The sequence below is a fragment of the Cyprinus carpio genome, chromosome A5, assembly GCF_018340385.1.
Source record: "Cyprinus carpio isolate SPL01 chromosome A5, ASM1834038v1, whole genome shotgun sequence".
Lineage (NCBI taxonomy): Eukaryota > Metazoa > Chordata > Actinopteri > Cypriniformes > Cyprinidae > Cyprinus > Cyprinus carpio.
This window is the reverse complement of record NC_056576.1, coordinates 27,176,007-27,194,662: the sequence shown is the minus strand read 5'-3', so window position 1 is coordinate 27,194,662 and position 18,656 is coordinate 27,176,007. Positions and strand designations below refer to the sequence as shown.

Here is an 18,656-nt window from a genome sequence, read left to right as displayed (position 1 = left end):
CACATGCAGTCACGACTGAGCTTTGCCAAAACGTACCTTAAAGATTCTGAGGCAGATGACACTAAAATTTTATTATTTGGCCTCAACACTTAACGATATGTCTGGTGGAAATCCAACACAGCTCACCATCCAAATAACAGCATTCCTGTAAAGCATGGAGGTGGTAATATCCTGTTATGAGGGTGTTTCTCTGCAGCAGGGACTGGAGCACTTGTTGGGGCAAAATACCATCAAATTCTTGATGAAAATCTGCAGCCCTCTGCCAGAAAGTTGTCAGTGGGAAGAAGGTTTACCTTCAAGCATGACAATTACACAAAAAATACAGCAAAACTGAGCACACAGTGATTGAAGGAGAAAAAGGTGAATGTCCTTGCATGGTCTAGTCTGAGCCCAAGTCAGAATGACTTGAAGACTCCAGTCCACAAACGGTCACCATCAAATTGAACTGAACTTGAGCAGTTCTGAAAAGAAGAGTGGGCAAATATTGCAAAGTCTAGATGTGCAAAGTTAGTAGAGACAGAGACATATCCCAACAGACTAAAGGTTGTACAAAATACTGACACAAGGGGGTGATCCTTTTTCCAACTCAGTGATTCTGTTTCTTTTTTTTTTTCTTTTTCTTTTTTTGACATGTTGGAGTTACATCTTTCACTTAGATGTTATAAGTTGCACTGAGTAAATACAGCTAGATTAAACCAAAACTGTGTTCGTCTTCATTTCAGGCTGAAATGAAGAAATGAAATGATTATTTTAAAGGGGGATAATTCTTTTCTATACCCACTCTGTGTGTGTGTGTGTGTGTGTGTGTGTGTGTGTGTGTGTGTGTGTGTGTGTGTGTTTGTTTTTTTGTATGTGGATAATTCTTTTCTATACCATATATATATATATATATATGATATATATATAAGTACAGCTATTATAATCAGTTAAGTGTTGCTGACCATTAAGAATTCACTAGTGCCGATAAAATGGTGAAATGTGGTGCTGTTCAGCATGAAACCTTATGATTTATAAGTACCTGTGACCACCAAAAAAGTTCAGATAAGTTGTGCTGACCACCTAGTGCCATGGTGAAATGGTGCTGTTCAGCATGAGCCATGATTATCCATCTGAGTAGTCATGCAATCTTATTATGTTGGCCCTCATGAGGTGAGTGGCTCAATGTAAAAAAAATAGTTTGTAATGCACTTTTTTGCACCTTTTGTTTACATATAATAATATTTATGTTCACATAAGACTGAAAAGCTCCCCTTGGCTTCATAGTGGCCATCATATTGCTCACTTTGTCTCTGTAACCTGTTATCAGAACCATTTGTTTTTATAATTTTTTTCTCCACATTGAGGGTATCACTTAAAGGCCCTAATGTGTACAGAATGGGTGTAGTGAGTGACAGGGCTGGAAGTCTGTGCCATCACAGAGCCCCAGAGGGCCAGTGGTAAGTAGGTCTGCTGAAGGAGATGGAGCTGTCTCAGTGCCTGAGTGCAATTTCCAAATTTCTTGCCATTGACACCAATCAGTCAGAGCTCTGGGAAATCGGATTGAATAATTTAGCTTAATTATAACTCTGTGTGCATTATTCAATGACCTTTTTAAAAAAAAAAAAATGTTCTAGGCCCTTTGTGATTTTTGGGAGGGTAATTATGAATATGCAACAGAGAGGCCTTTTTCTTATTAGATAATACAGCCTGTGATTGTTTATGAATATGCAACAGAGAGGCCTTTTTCTTAGTAGATAATACTGCCTGTGATTGTTTTGCATATAGGAAGAAAATGAATTTTGTCTCACCCCATCTTGTCCTAAAGGCATCCACAGGTGTTTATTTTAGGGGTGGGTGTTTAGTGAATGGGTCCTGTCAGAATGAGAGTCCAAACAGCTGATAAAAACATCACAATAATTCACAAGGAATCTACTTAAATGTTTTTAATTTTAAACTGTTGCTTCCAGCTAAAGTAAGTCCAGCTAAAGTAAGTCCTCTATTCCTAATTTTGCTTTCTCCGATGAAAAAGTTGTGTCCTCTGAATCAGAAGAAAAGGGTGTACAGATCAAGCATTGTTTACAAGCAAAATCAGTCAAAAACAAATATGTCATATATTATGAGTAATTTTGATGTGAGAGGAAGTTAGTATGAACTTTCATTCTGTCGGCACCCATTCACTACAGAGCATCCATTGGTGAACAAGTGATGATATGCTAAATTTCTCCAAATCTGTTCCGATGAAGAAACAAACTCATCTACATCTTGGATGGCCTAAGGGCGAGTAATTTTTTTTAAAATAGCCAATTACCATTATTAATTTAATGATTAAAACTTATTAAATATTAATGATTAAAACTTATATATATATAGTGGCGGGGTGAAGTAGGACACGACACGAAGTTCACCGAAGGGTGGATTTTATTAACTGAAAAGGCGGTGCGGTGGGTGGTTTGGGCATTCGGTGCTCGGCGTCTTGTCTGTGAGGTGCTGCTAGTGCAGTGTGGGTCCGTGCTCTCCCGTGGCGGTGGGGCTGGCGGTCACACGCTGCTGTCTAGAGGCAGAGGAAAAGACAAAGTTAGCCAGCTCTTGTGGAGACATCTCTCACCTCTGTGCCCGCTTGCGGGGTTTAAATAGGCAGCGGCTGATGGCACGCAGGTGTGGCCGCTCAGCCCGTGATGAGTAGGCACAGGTGTGCCTATGCTGTTGCCAGGGCGACGCTGATGAGTGCTCGGGACACGCGTCACAATATATATATATATATATATATATATATATATATATATATTACACACACACACACACACACACACACACATACACACACACACACATATATATATATATATATATATATATATATATATATATATATATATATATAATATATATATATATATATACCGGTAACCACAGAATGAGAGTCCAAACTTTCATTCTGAGGATTTTTTTTCTGTTACTGTGTGGTTTCTAGGGTGTGATTGCTTTACCAGCATTAATCATCCATTCTGTGGACTCATACTGAGTCATGTGTTGTTAGTTGGCAGAATATATTGAGGTGTGACCTGTGTCACAATGGCCCACTTATTATTTGTTGATACATCAGAGCTTACTGACTGTTGGTGGAGCGCTTTTAACAAGCACCAAGAGGATGCTGGCACACACTGATCCTGGGGGACACAGTAGGAGTGTCGGTTTGTTTTGAGACTGAGAGATTTCAGACCAACATTCAAGTCGTGCTTTAAATGTTACACAAACTATTGCATCTTTGGATCCTAATGAACAGGATGGATTTTGTGGGCAATCAAATGACTTCCATCAAGATTTCATCAGTGCTTGGTCTCTGAGCTCATGAGAGGAAATTACTGCAGGATATTGTATCTCCATCTCAAATTACAGCTTTAACTGATCATCAATAACACAAGAAAGCTCACTTAGCTTGAAGAAAAAGATCAATTTCTAATAGAACATTTTCTTGAACTTAACTACTAAATAATATTGACAGTCACAATGTTGATGACCCTCATAAAGCCATTCATGTACTGTTCCATAGATTTTATGTGCTACTTTACGGTGCTTAAATAATATGCACATGTCCAACAACACATGCTTTTACTATGGTACCATGTCTAAAAAGCCCTGCCATTACCATGCTACTATGTCAAAAACAAAACAAAAAGCAATACAAAACACATAAAACATAACATTATAGTGCCCCCCCGGTTCTGGAAGTAAGTGTGCCATGCTTATTTTTTCTTCTTTTGTTTAGTGGCGATTTACATTTGCACTACATGCCACCACTTACTGGACAGTTGTGCAATAATTTTGTCATTTTATATTTTAATCTTTAAAATTTCATAAGTGTTCTTCATTACAGATACCTGTTGCAAATAAATAAATACAATAAAAAAAGTTTTGAATGCAGAATGAATAAACAGAGTAAACGTAAAATAAAAAAATTGCTTCATGTTATGATAATTTTCTGGAGCATGCTGCTGAGAAGTTAATATGGCTACTTGCCCTGAACGTTACCTCCTTTTTGGAACTGAAAGTTGAGGCCAACCATTTACTTATCCATAAACATAACTTGCTTTCTAAAAAAAAAGAAAAAGATAGGGGAGAGAGAATACATCAAACATCAACATCACACTGCCCCTTGGTGGCTACATGGCATGTACAGTATTTCCATTCATGCAAGGAAACAGATTTATAGTAAGATCTGCTTTCTCTGTATAGAGGTGCTTAGTAGCTATTTTTATGATAACTGTGATTTTCTTGAAATGGCCACAGTTTGTTGGCCACTAAAACGGACATGACATTTGTCTTGTGGTCTACTGTATAAAAGTACAGCTCAACTGAAATGGCTGCCAGCCAGGCCTCAGTGCCAGTTTGTCCGAATGTTTTGTCATTGCTGGCAAAGGCAACTCCACTCTCACTCTGCAGTATTATTTGTGATTGTGATTGTTAGATGGCTGCAGAAGTAAGGCAGAGGTTGATGACTGAACACAGTCTCTATGCCACATTATAAAGTGTGTAAATTTATTCAAACACTCATCACATGCTTGCCAGACTAATACAACCCATATATAATAAATAAAATATTAAAAATGAAATAAAATGAGGTTGTGAGTAGATTAAACATTTTAATCAAATGAATTACATTAATGTGCTAGTCAGGTATAAAGCATTATATATACACATTTTGTATATTCAACGCTTTACTCGAAGTAAATAATGTAATTCATTTGATTTCTCTGCTAGGAGCAAACTTAGCTGATTTGAATGTATAAGTGGCCCACTGAGATTGAGTGATAGTCAGACTGTAAACAGCAGTGACAGTCACGACTAGAAAGAATGTATTCTGTAGAAGTATGGAAATAATGACAACAGCAATAAAAAACATTTAATTCTCATAGTCTATGCATTTCTTTGACTTGCAGTGAATTTGAGTAATCTGCTTTACACTCATCACAGTGCTCACATTGGCGCTGTGACAAAGAAAAATTGTCAGTAAGAATCTGTCAGTCATAGAGCACTTAATGACTCATCTCTAATAATTTTATTTATTTATTTATTATGTAATAGGTTGTTTATATATATATATATAACTCAGTTGAACCAAATCTCTACACAAAACACTAAATGAAGCCACTAAAACAAAAATGGAATTTACAAATAAAATGTGTTGGGTCTGTACCATTTTTACTGAAAAGACAGAGGTGGAAACAACAGGACGAATCCTAAAGGGGGAAAACAGCTTAAACCAAGAAAGGCTTTTTTTTAACCCTTAGTGGTTTAAGCTGAATTTTAGAGCAGGGTTGGGGCAAGAACTTTCATTAGCTGGTTTTGAAATCAGGTCATCCTCATTAGCAAACAATCAATAAAATGGTGCATTACTACTGTTCCTTTGTTTCTTGCCAAGATAGTAGTCTCCAATTTCAAACTCTCAAGCATTTTGACTTGACAGTGGCAAAACTTTTATAGGTCCTTAAAAATGCAGTTTGAGAGCAGTTGTCTAATGTACATATTGATCAGAGGGCAGAGGAGGAATCACTCACTTCCCGGCACACTATGTCCCTGCAGTCATACGCAGTTCCTCACTCATTCAAACTATCTATTGATCCTTCTGTGAACAGTTCTCTGGGAGCACCTCTACTTCCTGTTGTGGAGGGCAGTTTGATTAAAGCGATGGGGAACGCACTCAGGGAAATTCCCCTCACTCTTTCTATTTTCCATTGTGGCTGATGAGAAATCATTCCTGACCACAGATTTTACTGAGTTTACTCAGATTTATGATAAATGTCTTTCAGTTCCTATAATGCTGAACGCTCTGCTGCAGATGGCTGTCAAGGGCAGAGATGTGACATACATCAGACCCACAGTTTGTGTCAGCATTTTACCCCCCAAGCTGGTTTCCATCACAGACAGTCAGAATTTTCAGATATATTGTCAGTGCTGCAAAGAAGTATTCCCCCTTCTCTCTCTCTCTCTCTTTTTATTTATTTCTTTAGTTTTTTTGTTCTGCAATATTCTGTGCATCATGTTACATTTCTGCTAAAAAAAGTTGGAGGCATTCGAAATTTATGTTTTATTTATTTTTGTATTTCATTTAAATGTATTTAAATATAAAACAAAGAAAAAATATGATGTGAAATGCATAAGAAATATTTAAGATCCTGCACTATTTCTAGGTCACATCAATAAAAGTAAGTTTTTTTATTTGATAATGTGAATCTTTATATAGACAGTCTTCTACTGAAGATCAAGACTCTCTTTGGATCATCTCAAAACACATTGGAGAACTTGATCATCAGGTTTCATCAGTATAGAAAAAAGGACAAAAACAAAATATTAAGACATCCTAAGTTCTAATCATTATGCTGATACTATCATTTGAATTGGACAAAGATGCATTTAAAATAGAAAAGCATTTCATTTGTGCTTTCAGTTGTTAAGCTGTTTTTCTTACAGTCTGTGATGTGTTTATGTGGTATGAATGACGTGCATGCATTGTGTTTGATATACACATCAGGTCTTCTTTAGTTTTTATTTCTTCATCTTGAAGTAAAGTGGTGAAAATAAACTGTCTTCTTTCAGCCACCTCTCATGGTGCACCAACATAATTCAATATCCAGAGGCAAACAGATTTCTTAACCATAGCCATTATCTAGAGTCACTGCTTCCTTTTGAATTTGAATGCAGTTTATTGTATTATTTAGATGAATGATTCAGTGGTTGAACAAACATTAGGATTGGCTTTAAGGGTGAATGAATAGGAAAATAACATCCCGTGTTGGTATCGCTGCAACTCCTGAATGAAGGGATGGATTTCAGCGGTATATAAAGACAGTGAATTTGAATGCAAATTGGTTATTAGATCTAATGACTGTGGGGATTTGCATTAACAGGTTTATTAAACTGGAGTTTTGTTTTCATGTTTTTTTTTTTTTTACATTTTGTATTTTTGAGACATGTGAAATTCAGGGGGAAAAAATCTATATAAATTTCAAAACCCAGTGTCAGTGCTAAGCGTGCAGCATGCTGTGATGCTGATCTACAGGAGCATGTTTGATTACCGTACTTAATGTTTCAGCACAGAGGCTTCGCTCAGAGACTGATAGATTATGATGGGCACTGAAAGTAACACTGCAGAGGTGTTTTAATGGGGATTCCCTGCCAGTGAGCTGATGCAAGTGAAGTGATTGTATATAGAGCTGTCATTTGCCACTGCAAGTTTGGAGATGAGTGTGTGCATGTACCTAGACAAATACTGCGAGAAAGGGATAGTTAACCCAAAAATGAAAATTCTGTCAAAATTCTATCATTTACTCACATGTTGTTCCAAACTTCTTTGATTTTCTTTTTTTTCTGTGGAACATGTTTGAAAAAAGAATGTTGGAAACCAAACAGTTTCAGATCCCACTGGCTTCCATTATTATTATTACTATACAATGAAAGTGAATAAAAGTGGCTTCCAAAAATGATAAATGTACTAAAAAACTTTGATATGTGTCTTAGTGCGATTTGGTCTTCTGAAGTCATTTAGTACCTTTATGTGAAAAACACAAAGCTATAATAGTCTATCTGCTTGAGATCTCATTCTTCTTTGCATACATTACAGTATATTCTAATAATGTGTCATGGGTACATTAATAATAATGCGTCAGATTTGAATATGCTTAAGAGTTGTGAGCTACGTAAACTTGAATTTTTCTCATACAAAGCTATCATATACTAATGTCGCATCACAGTCACTCTGTTTATTGCTGATATTGGATCATGCATCTCTGAACAAGCACACTCAGGTTTCTGCAGAGCAGAACGTGAGCTGAATTTAATCATTTTGTGGTTGATTTCCTCTACACCCAACACTTCATTTAGTCAAAATATTGACATTTCCCCTGGCATTGATGTTTGTCTTTGTCAACGTAATGAGATCTTAGGTATTGCTTATTAGAAATGCTTCAGACTGTGATTGTCCATTTATTTGTTGCATTTTGTGCACAGAACGTACTAACAACTGTTACAGCATCATATGCATATAAATATTTTCTTGAATTTGATTAACATGCAGTTTTATGACATTTTTCAGTATTTCTGTTAATTTTCATAACAATTGCTTATTTATTAATTTAAAAAGCTTATAAATATTCATGTTGCTTCTGCGCATTTATAAAGAATGATGCCACTTTTTTATATGAAACCACATACCTTTCTGAGTTTGTCAGATCTGAATGGCAAGTGTGGTGATTTGGTAGATATTATGCCAGAATATTATATAATATTATCTCAGAATAATAATAGTCCCTGATCCACTGCAGTTAGAGCAGGTCAGGTGACATGCAGGACGCTGGGCAGATTTTCCACTGAACAAACATTGACATCTAGCGCTCTCTCTTATAAACAACTATTTTGAACTGAGTCGAATGTCAGGATGTTTGCTTTGGAAATTTCAGGAGCCAATTCACTTAGACACTCTTCATGTATTAACCTTTGTGGAATATCACATTCACACACACTGTGTTATAATATGCTCTGTAGTTGTTCTTTCTGTCGAGTCTTGTTATTTTCTTAGGGTGAATATTGAGGCTCTGTCATGTTGATTATTACTCATTAGTGTATTTGTTTGTTTATGGTTGTGCTTACTGTATTCAGACTGCACTTGGCTTCACACTCATGTAATTTTAGTGCTTGAGCCAATAAGGGCTGACAGTTGAGGTCACGTGACCCAAGTCTCTTTCAGACTCATTTATAACACCGTAGACAACTACTCCATGAGAAATAAAATGCCCTTAAGGAAGAGAAAGAGAGAGAGATAATGAATATGTGCAAATGAGCAACAGTATGTGTTTGTTGTTGTCAAAAATAACCATTTTTTGCATAATCTCAGTCTGAGACTGCTTTATAGCTAGATGATGTAGGATTTGATGTAGTTACCAGAAGGGCTGTGTAGAATTTGGAATTGAGCAGAGAATGCAAATTCTATTCCAATTCATTATCTCAGTGAAGTTTTATCTTTGTTTTGCTGTATTTTGAAAGTGTTTCCAAAATGCTGTTTATTATAAACTAAGCTGGTTAAACACCTTGTTCTAGTTTTGTAGAAGAAAAAAAACATGTTATTTGCTACTGTTTTTCTTGAAAAACAGTGAAAATATTTTTTTGTGTGTGTTTCTTGATGTATTCACAGGGACCAGTGACCCATATGTGAAGTTTAAGGTCGCAGGGAAAGAGGTTTTCCGCAGCAAAACAATCCACAAAAACCTGAACCCAGTATGGGATGAGAAAGTCAGTCTGCTGGTGGAGAGTTTGAGAGAGCCGCTCTATATGAAGGTACATGATAAATCTACTGTATGCTGGCTTTCTTTGTTGTGTGAAATGACATGCCTTACTTCAGGGTGTTTTTTTTTCTTCTGCAGGTCTTTGACTATGACTTCGGGCTGCAGGATGATTTTATGGGCTCTGCATATCTCTATTTAGAGTCCCTGGAGCACCAAAGGTCCTCTGATGCTTTGCGACACATCTGAAACACAATCTCAAGTGTCACAATATCAATTAATTTACTTTAACACTGCTGCCCCCTAGTGTTTATAAATATGTACAAACACATGAATGCTGTTGTAAGAAATGTAGAACACATAATGATTGATCATGGCAAGATTTTGGTAGTTCATAATGTAGGTTCTCTCTCCCTTTTAGGACTTTGGATGTGACCCTTGACCTCAAAGATCCTCACTATCCCAACCATGACCTGGGTTCCTTGGAATTGGCGGTCACACTTATTCCAAAAGAGGGAGACTTCAGGGAAACAGTGAGTTCTTTATCTTAATAATGTCTCTGTGTTTTTCAAGCTGATGTGTTTGAGCTGAGAATATGAACTGGAGGTGTGTGTGATGTGACGTTGCTGGATCAGATGTGCCTGAAAATTCCCATTGTTTTACACTTTCCCTAAAAATATTAGGGAATTTTTACAATTGTGGTTTCCAATCCTGGAAAAGACATAAAAATGTATAAATTGTTATGTGCTTTAGCTCTACAGTCCATCATGGTAAAGTCTTGGAAATGTATTGATCAAGTGTTTTGTAAGCTCTCTATCTAATTACCTTTTTTTTTTTTTTTTGATCTTTTAAAAATGAAAACTAAAAATAGCAAATGTTTTAAATTTGTAAAAAAAGTAAAGGTTTGTTTGTTAAAAAAAAAAAAATCAGCATGCACACATTCAATTGTAAAAATATTTGACAATATTACTGTTTTTATTGTGGTTTGGATCAAATCAAAACCAGGTTTTGTGAGCGTAAGACACTTCTTTTTAACTTTAATTTTTATTTATATATTTATTTTAAATCTTTCCAAACCAAACATTTGAACAGTAGTATAGGGTTTCATGTATCATGTCACCCATCTTACTGCAGTACAGAAGACTACAAATGTGTTCTCTGGTCTGGATGAGCCAGTGTCTGACCTGGAAAGGATTTCTATTGCATACATCTGAGAGAAATCGATTGTCTAGACTCCAGAGAATAAGCTCAGTGTTGGCAGGAAGAATTTCAATGAGAGGGAAATGAGTATAGTTGCATACTGCTTACTTTAGAAATTAAATATGTGAAGCAGGATGAAAATGCAGTGCTAAATGTTTCACGCAATAATATGCTACTTTGTTGTCACATGACTAAATGTTGCATGTTTAGTGAGTAAGTGGAGTTTTTATCAATAATAAATATGGATATTGTGTTTCCAAATCTAATTTTGTATAAAAAAATAAACACTCTTCTTTATATATATATATATATATATATATATATATATATATATATATATATATATATATATATATATATACTTTTATATATATATATATTTATATAGTACATTTTGTATTTGTAAATATATATATTTTAACAGCAAATAGTGAAAATATATATAAAAAGGGATGCTAAAAATATTAAAACATTATTTCTGGTTACTTTAATACACCAGAAATGGAATGTCAAGTTGAAGCACATTGCCCATATTAAACATGCTACAATATACTGCAGAAATAGTCAAGTATTATGTTAGTATGCTATTCGTAATATATACTACTTTTATTTTTTAAAGGGATAATTTTTGACCTTAAACAACAATTACTTACTCTATGACGCAGTGACTTATAACGCCTCTAAGCACAAAGCTTTGAATGACAACATTTTCTTTGTTTTTGTGTGATTTAGTGGTTTTATTAGCTTTTAATGGCTCCTCCCCAACCATAGCTTCCCCGGGCTGCCTCCTTTTGACCCCTTGACTCTTCTGAACTGTATTCAGGCAGGATGTCAGGTTCACCTCTGACACTCTGTTAGAGAAGGCAAGGGGTGGCTTTATAACGCTCTGTCTCATTCACAGACCATGCTTATGAGAAGGAGCTGGAAACGATCCAGTAAGGTAATAACAGCATGTCCCACCTTTACTGATCCCCGCCTTCTGCAGGTCTCTGCTCAGACTGAAGGGGGCCGTGATCCCCAGTCCTTTTCCCTTTTATTTATTTTTTTTTTTAAATTTACACTCACTTTTGTTGCTTCTGTTGTAAAATCGGCTTTTGCTGACTTTATTTTCTATGTGCTGCAATATACATGGTAAGAAATGCTGTCATCTAGTGTACAGATAAGAAAGTGCACCTTTTTTTGCAGGGCCCCAATTTGTCCTGCCTTAAAGGCTGAAATTAGCTATAAAAATCAGTTCCAGATACAAATTCAGGGCCACCAGAGTTTCCTTTGTGTATTGCAGCAACTGACTGAGAAAATAAAGCATACTTTGTTTTTATTGTCTTCTTATTGCATCAACTGCACGGTGCATGTGCTGTGTTCCATGAGGAGATTTCGCACTTTATTGTTTTATAGACAAACAGGATGTGATCAGAGCAACCACTTTTATAACCTGGTAATTTTGCATATGTAAAGCTATGTGTATACAAACTTCTTTTCTTACTATGAAAATGATGCATATTTTGCCCGATTTAATGCCTCATTTGAAGCATTATTTTATTTTATTTTATTTTATTTTATTTTATTTTATTTTATTTTATTTTATTTTATTTCTTTCTTTGTATTGTAGATTTTTTTGTGGCGGGTATGTGCACATTAACTTAAAAAATATATATATATATATTTGTTGCTGTTTATTTCAATGCTTTATCCATCCATCCAAGTGACAATATTTCTGAATTTGATATTTTTGTTTTAGTTTTTATCATTAACTAAAACAAAAACTATTAAACATTTTTGTTAATTGAAATAAAGCCTAAATAAAATAAAATATGAACAGTAGATCAAAAACTTGCTAACTAAAATAAATTTTGAAGCACTTAAATTACTACCTGTAAATAAATAAAATAAAACTGGACTAAAACTAAAACTGAAATAAACATAAATTAAAACAACAAAGTAATATATATTATAAAAAAAAAACAATGAAATGGGAAAAGCAAAACAAAGTATTACATTAAAATGAAACTAAAAAATATAAAAATAATTCAAACACTTTTTAAATAATAATATATAGTATATAAGTAATACTAAAACAACACTTAAATATTTGAGTAGTAATATTTCAAAGAATTCTCAAAAGAGCAGGTGGTCTAATGGTGGCGGCGGTTTTTTGTTTGCGACATTTTTTAAAATGTTAAGCTGTTCCTCATCAACCTCACTATTAATCTTTAAGTTGGAGTTTTATGACAGGTTTTTGTTTATTTTTGTTATTTTCTTCTTCCTTGTGTTGTGAATGGATTGTTTTGTATGAACGTGGCATGTTGGTCCGGGACAGGAATAATGTACTACTCTCTTTGTCTCTGGTTCAGGCATGCATGTGTACAGCAGACCTTTCTGTTGTCTACTAAGTGTAAGTTTCAGTGATAATTTCTGGTCTTCAAGTGGAATCTCAGGTTAAGCCATTTCTAACATGCATCCTAGTTGCATTGACTTGCGCTGCTCATGAGAACAAACTGCACAGCTCTCAGCTGCATGTTCACAGCATAGGTCAAGTAACTCCAGTTTTGTTTTGGCTAATGTTGGAGCCCAACTTCCATAGAGGCCCAAAAACATGAAAGTGGCTCTCCAGCATGTGGATAAGGACTTCATGCTGAAAGGCTTACCCTACCCAAGCCTTTGAAGCTCCAAAGTGGGCCATGTAGGCTACGTCTCGGGAATGTACAGTAACAGCGCTATGATAACTACTTTTACACAGCTCGCAGTGCACACTTGGGTGTTTCTTCTATTTATACTCCCTGTGTATCTTTCATTTCAAAAATACTGTAAACGATGAGCTCTGTAGATGCAAATCAAGCGGGATTTGTAATTGATACATCTCTTCAATTAAGACTTCTGCTATGATATATGAATATAAAAAACTTTACCCTGAAGTGCATGTAAGATCAAAATTAATGCTAACACAGCGTTTTTATACAAAATTATACAGTACTTACATCCAGTTCTACTTTTTGAATCTACTTCATGGTTTTATACTTTCTTCAATTTCACTGAGGAAATGCAGCCTATTTAGTCACAGTTAGTCAACACCAAACCAAACGAGCTGCTTGTTTTTGGTCTGCATCATGGGCAAAGATCACATTAGAGCCCTGAATGCTCATGTTAACTCTCACACAAAAAGAGTAAGTTTACAGTGGTTCTGTACAGTCAGAGTATCACACTAATATCTGGAGAGAATGTCATTAGCTGCCTGCTTTTAACATCAAAGCTGTGTGTTTTTTGAGAACAGGTTTAATGAAATGAATTTTTAAAAAAGAAACATTAATAAGGACTCCAAATTAAGCACAGAGATATCTGTTCATTAAAATAGTTTGTTTGGCAGATGTCTTGCTCAGTTGAAGTTGGAGTTGTAAGCTTTGGAGTGATCACAAACTGCCCAGTTTATAATTATCTCCAACACCAAAAAAAAAAAACCCAACAACAACGACAACAACAAAAAAGACATAATAAGTAGATATATTACAAATTATAAGATCTCTCATTACTTGTAATGCATAAATGAGTAATCATAAAATTCATATAATTTTAGTATTTGTTGTACTACAATTATTCTTGAAAAAAAAAAAAAAAAATAACAATAGCTTAATTAACTAATTAAGTGTCATGAATTGACCATAAACATTTCTTCATGAGTTTCACCTCATTAGATAATGTAGAATAGGTTTAGTAGGTTTTTGCTGTTTATTTTATACATTGTTGTTCAAAAGTTTAGGGTCAGTTAGATTTCATTCAGCTAGGATGAATTAAATCGATCAAACGTGACAGTAAAGATGTTTCAAAAGATTTCTATTTGAAATAAATGCTGTTCTTTCGTACTTTCTATTCATCAAAGAATCCTGAAAAAATATATATCACATTTCCACAAAAACATTAATCAGCACAACTGTTTTCAAAATTGATAATAAGAAATGTTTCTTGAGTGACAAATCAGCATATTAGAATGATTTCTGAAAGATCATTTGACACTGGAGTAATGATGCTGAAAATTCAGCTTCGCTATCACAGGAATAAATTACATTTTAATATATGTTAAAGTAAAATAATAATAAAAATCAGTATTTTCAGTCGTAGTAATATTTCACACTGTTTACTGTTTTTACTGTATTTTTTTACTGATGTCTTTCAGAAACTTAAAAATCTTGCGACGCAAAAATTTTGCAAATTAGTGTACAGTATATTCCTGTTTTTCTCATGGAAAGATACCGTTGACACACTGCTGGCTGTGTTTGTCTCTGTCTTTGCAGTGCCATGCATTCTCTCTGTGTATGTTGTCCTTTCATATCACGTTCCCAAAATATATGTCTTCCATGTTGCTGCAGTTTGTTGCTGCTCTATTTCTGACCACAAACACATTGTCTGCCGTTCAGCTTTAATTTCACTGACTTTCTTTTCACATTGGATGGTATCTTACCTGACGTGAGTGTGTGTATGGGTGTGTGTTTTGGTCACATTGCAGCATCAGAGTCTGAGGTTATCGGACGTTCACAGGAAGGCTCAGCTGTGGAGAGGCATCGTTAGCATTAGTCTCATCGAGGCCCATGACCTCCAGCCTATGGATGCCAATGGCTTAAGTGACCCTTATGTCAAATTCAGAATGGGACATCAAAAGTACAAAAGTAAGGTATGAGCTGTATTCAAGTTACTTGTTCATTTGGGAATTTTTCTTTCATGGAAGGCAAATTCTGATTAGTGTGCTTCTTCTGTGCAGACAATACCAAAAACACTAAACCCCCAGTGGAGAGAGCAGTTTGACTTCCACCTGTATGATGAACAGGGCGGATTCATTGACGTCACCCTCTGGGACAAAGATGCAGGGAAGAAAGATGACTTTATGGGCAGGTTGGTCACGCACTTAACTTTTATTGTGTATGTATATGGAGTTTTGTTATTCTCACACTCTCATGGTCTGAGGTGATTAATTATGGCTCATAATTACTGTAGCTTTTTGGCAACATGAGAATTTGATTTTCACTGCAGTAATAGAAGGACAACATTGTGCAGCTCAGAGTTTTCCAAGCTGTCTTAGGTGTCACCATGCCTACTTGTTTATAAAAGAACTTATGCTTCATAACATTGGTTCCTCTTCAGGAACTCGAGCTGCGTCGAAACGCTTTGGGGAACGCGCTTAGTGTGAGCGACTCTGAATATCGTGTGTAACCTGTCTCATGGAAGAGTGTGACGTCACGGGCGGGGTGATGTAAGCGACCAGGAAGCTATAAAGGCACATGCCGCACAGCTGGCATCAGCTTCGCGTCTTTCAGCAAGCGCTCTGTGTGTGCATGTCATTCTGTCTTGTCAGTCTTATTTATTGTTGTTTGTCACTATTAGCTCCTCAAAGAGTAAGCAATAGTCAAAGAGCAAAGCTAAGATGAGACATTTGAAAGGCGAATCCAGATCAGCGTTTCAGATTGTGTGTTCCTCCCTGCCCTCGCTACATCATGAGTGGGGATACACACAGTCTGTGCGCGATCTGCCTGGGATCAAAGCACGCTGATTCAGCTCTTGAGGGAGCCGTCTGCCTGCACTGTGTACGGCCAGTGCGGACGCCTCAATCCCGGAGGGCTTTCCTCGAGAGGGAGTCTTCGCCAGCGTTCCTCGCGGTGTTGGTCGCACTTTCGCCGAGGCGGAGCGGCGCCTGCATTCGCTGGGTTCGCAGATAGATGAGCTGGAGGGAATGGAGATGGGCGCATCCCTATCTCCTACCTCACCCGCCAGATCTGCCTGATCTCTGGGTTCGGAAGCCCGAGCTGCGGTCCTTCCACCCGAGTAACGGCCGCGACGCACTGCCTTTCTTTCTCCGAGGAGATTGACACGGAGGGCGTCGATGAGCTCGCAGTTACACAAGCATCAGTTTCACAAGCATATTATGCCTAAACATTATAACGAGCAGCATTAATGAGGAGCGCAGCTCGCGCAGTCAGCTCGCGGGAAAAATAAGGGGGGCTGACTGTGCTTCTCGCATATCTGGGGACGGGCTGGAGACGGCTTTTCCTATCTCACCCGTGTTCCCTAGACCTAGAGTTCGTTCTCGAGGCTCGGAAGCCCGCGCTGAGGTTCCTTCCCCCTCTGACCGTGAACTCGCAGCTGCAGCTATTTATCTCTGAGGAGATTAATATTGTTTGTGTGACTAAGCGGCTCGCGCACTGCCAAGGCAACGCGTGTATGACATCACTTTCAGTTTTGATGTGAATCTTACCAAACCAGACCGTGTTTACTAGTCTGATTGGTTAGCTGCATTTAATTCTGAGGAATTAAATCAGCGGTGCTGAGAGGCTCGCAACCCCTTCGGGGGTCTCTAAAATAGTTAGATCGGCTGCCGGGAATGGTGTTTTACTTCAGGCGCCGATTTAGCTGCCTCAGTTACACCAGAGGTCCGTCTCGAGAGACTGATTCCCTTAGTAGATCATTTAGCAGCATTTGAATGACTGCCAAATGTATCTCAATGGGGCCTGCATATGGCAATAAGGCTATTGCATTCAGTTCGGCTCTTACCGCCGAAATTCAACGGGGTTATTCCGACGTTGGTCGGACCCGAGCAGGCTCTGGTTATGGAACAAAAAGTGAATACCCTATTAGGGAAGGAGGTCTCTCCTCAAGACAGGAAATCCGGGGTTTTACAGCCGGTATTTCACAAGTTCCAAGGAAGGATGAGGGGGTTGCGTCCGATCATAGATCTACGTCAGTTAAATCGCTCAGTTATGAGGCTGAAGTTCAAACTGCCTTATTCTAAAGCATGTTGTACCACAAATCAGGTCTGAGGACTGGTTTGTTATGACAGATCTCAAAGACGCATACTTCCATGTCTTCATCCTCCACAACACAGGAAGTTTCTGAGGTTCGCTTTCGGGGGCGAAGCGTACCAATATTGAGTACTTCCATCCAGCCTTGCACTCTCACCCAGCATGTTTACCAAGTGCGTGGATGCTGCTCAAATGGCTCCACTGCGACTGCGGGGCATCCGCATACTAAATTATATCAACGATTGGTGATTTTAGCTCAATCAGAGCAGATGGCGGTTCGACATCGAGATGTCGTTCTCGCCCACATGGGGGGAGATGGGTTTGAGACTGAACGCCAAGAAGAGTGTACTTTCTCCAGTTCAGAGAACCACCTATCTAGGCGTAGTATGGGATTCGACCGCGATGCAGGCACGACTGTCCCCTGCTCGTATCGAGTCGATCCTCATCTCAGTCGAGAGAGTCAAAGAAGGCCAGTAACTCACTGTCAAACAATTTCAGAGATTGTTGGGTCTGATGGCAGCTGCGTCCAACGTGATAACCTCTTGGCCTGCTGTACATGAGACCCCTATAAGTGGTGGCTGAAGACCAAGGGATTTTCCCCGAGGGGCAATCCACTTTGAACTATCAAGGTCACACGGCGCTGCCTTGGTTCTTGAATCAGGACCTGGTGCTGGGAGCTCCTGGTCGCCATGTAACACTAGCGACGGATGCATCTCTCACTGGTTGGGGTGCGGTCATGAGTGGCCACCCTGCCCGAGGTCTGTGGAGCGGTCGCCATTTTACATTGGCATATCAGTTGTCTAGAGATGCTAGCTGTGCATCAAGCATTAAAATATTCCTCCAAGACCTGAGAGGTCACCATGTGTTGGTGCGCACCGACAACACAGCGGTGGTCTCTTATATCAACCAGCAGGGAGGTCTGCGTTTGTGCCCCTTGTACAAGCTGGCACACCAGATCCTTCTGTGGTCCCAGGATAAACTCCTCTAGCTCAGAGCAGTATATTTTCCTGGGAGGTTGAATGTTGGAGCTGACATACTGTCGAGACAGGGGCCGAGGCCCAGGGAATGGAGGCTTCACCCTGAGGTGGTGAAGCAGATATGGAAAGTTTTTGGACCTCTTTGCGACTCGAGACATCACAATGTCCCCTCTGGTTCTCTCTAGTTCATCCAGCTCCTCTTGGACTGGACGCTATGATACAGACCTGGCCGAGGCTTCGTCTGTACACCTTTCCCCCTATTGCTCTGCTCCCGGGAGGAGTTCTGGCGAGAGTACGCTGGGATGGGGTTCGGCTGTTATTAGTAGCCCATTCTGGCCGGGCCGAGTATGGTTCTCAGATCTGGTCTCGCCGCCTCGACGGCTCTCCACAGGAGATACCGATCAGGACAGACCTACACCCTCACAGGGCGCAGGGCACGATAATTCACC

General features: G+C 38.0%; 1 protein-coding gene across 1 annotated transcript in view; it reads left to right on the top strand.

Annotated features, from left to right (window-relative positions):
* Positions 1-18,656, top strand: part of LOC109087451 (multiple C2 and transmembrane domain-containing protein 1-like) — a 158,295-nt gene that overhangs the window by 76,170 nt on the left and 63,469 nt on the right. Inside the window, exons 3-8 of the mRNA XM_042756655.1 lie at positions 9,164-9,306; positions 9,393-9,472; positions 9,673-9,784; positions 11,353-11,391; positions 14,947-15,111; positions 15,199-15,329. Of these exons, the coding sequence (XP_042612589.1) occupies positions 9,164-9,306; positions 9,393-9,472; positions 9,673-9,784; positions 11,353-11,391; positions 14,947-15,111; positions 15,199-15,329 (670 nt within the window). The remainder of the gene's footprint in view (positions 1-9,163; positions 9,307-9,392; positions 9,473-9,672; positions 9,785-11,352; positions 11,392-14,946; positions 15,112-15,198; positions 15,330-18,656) is intronic.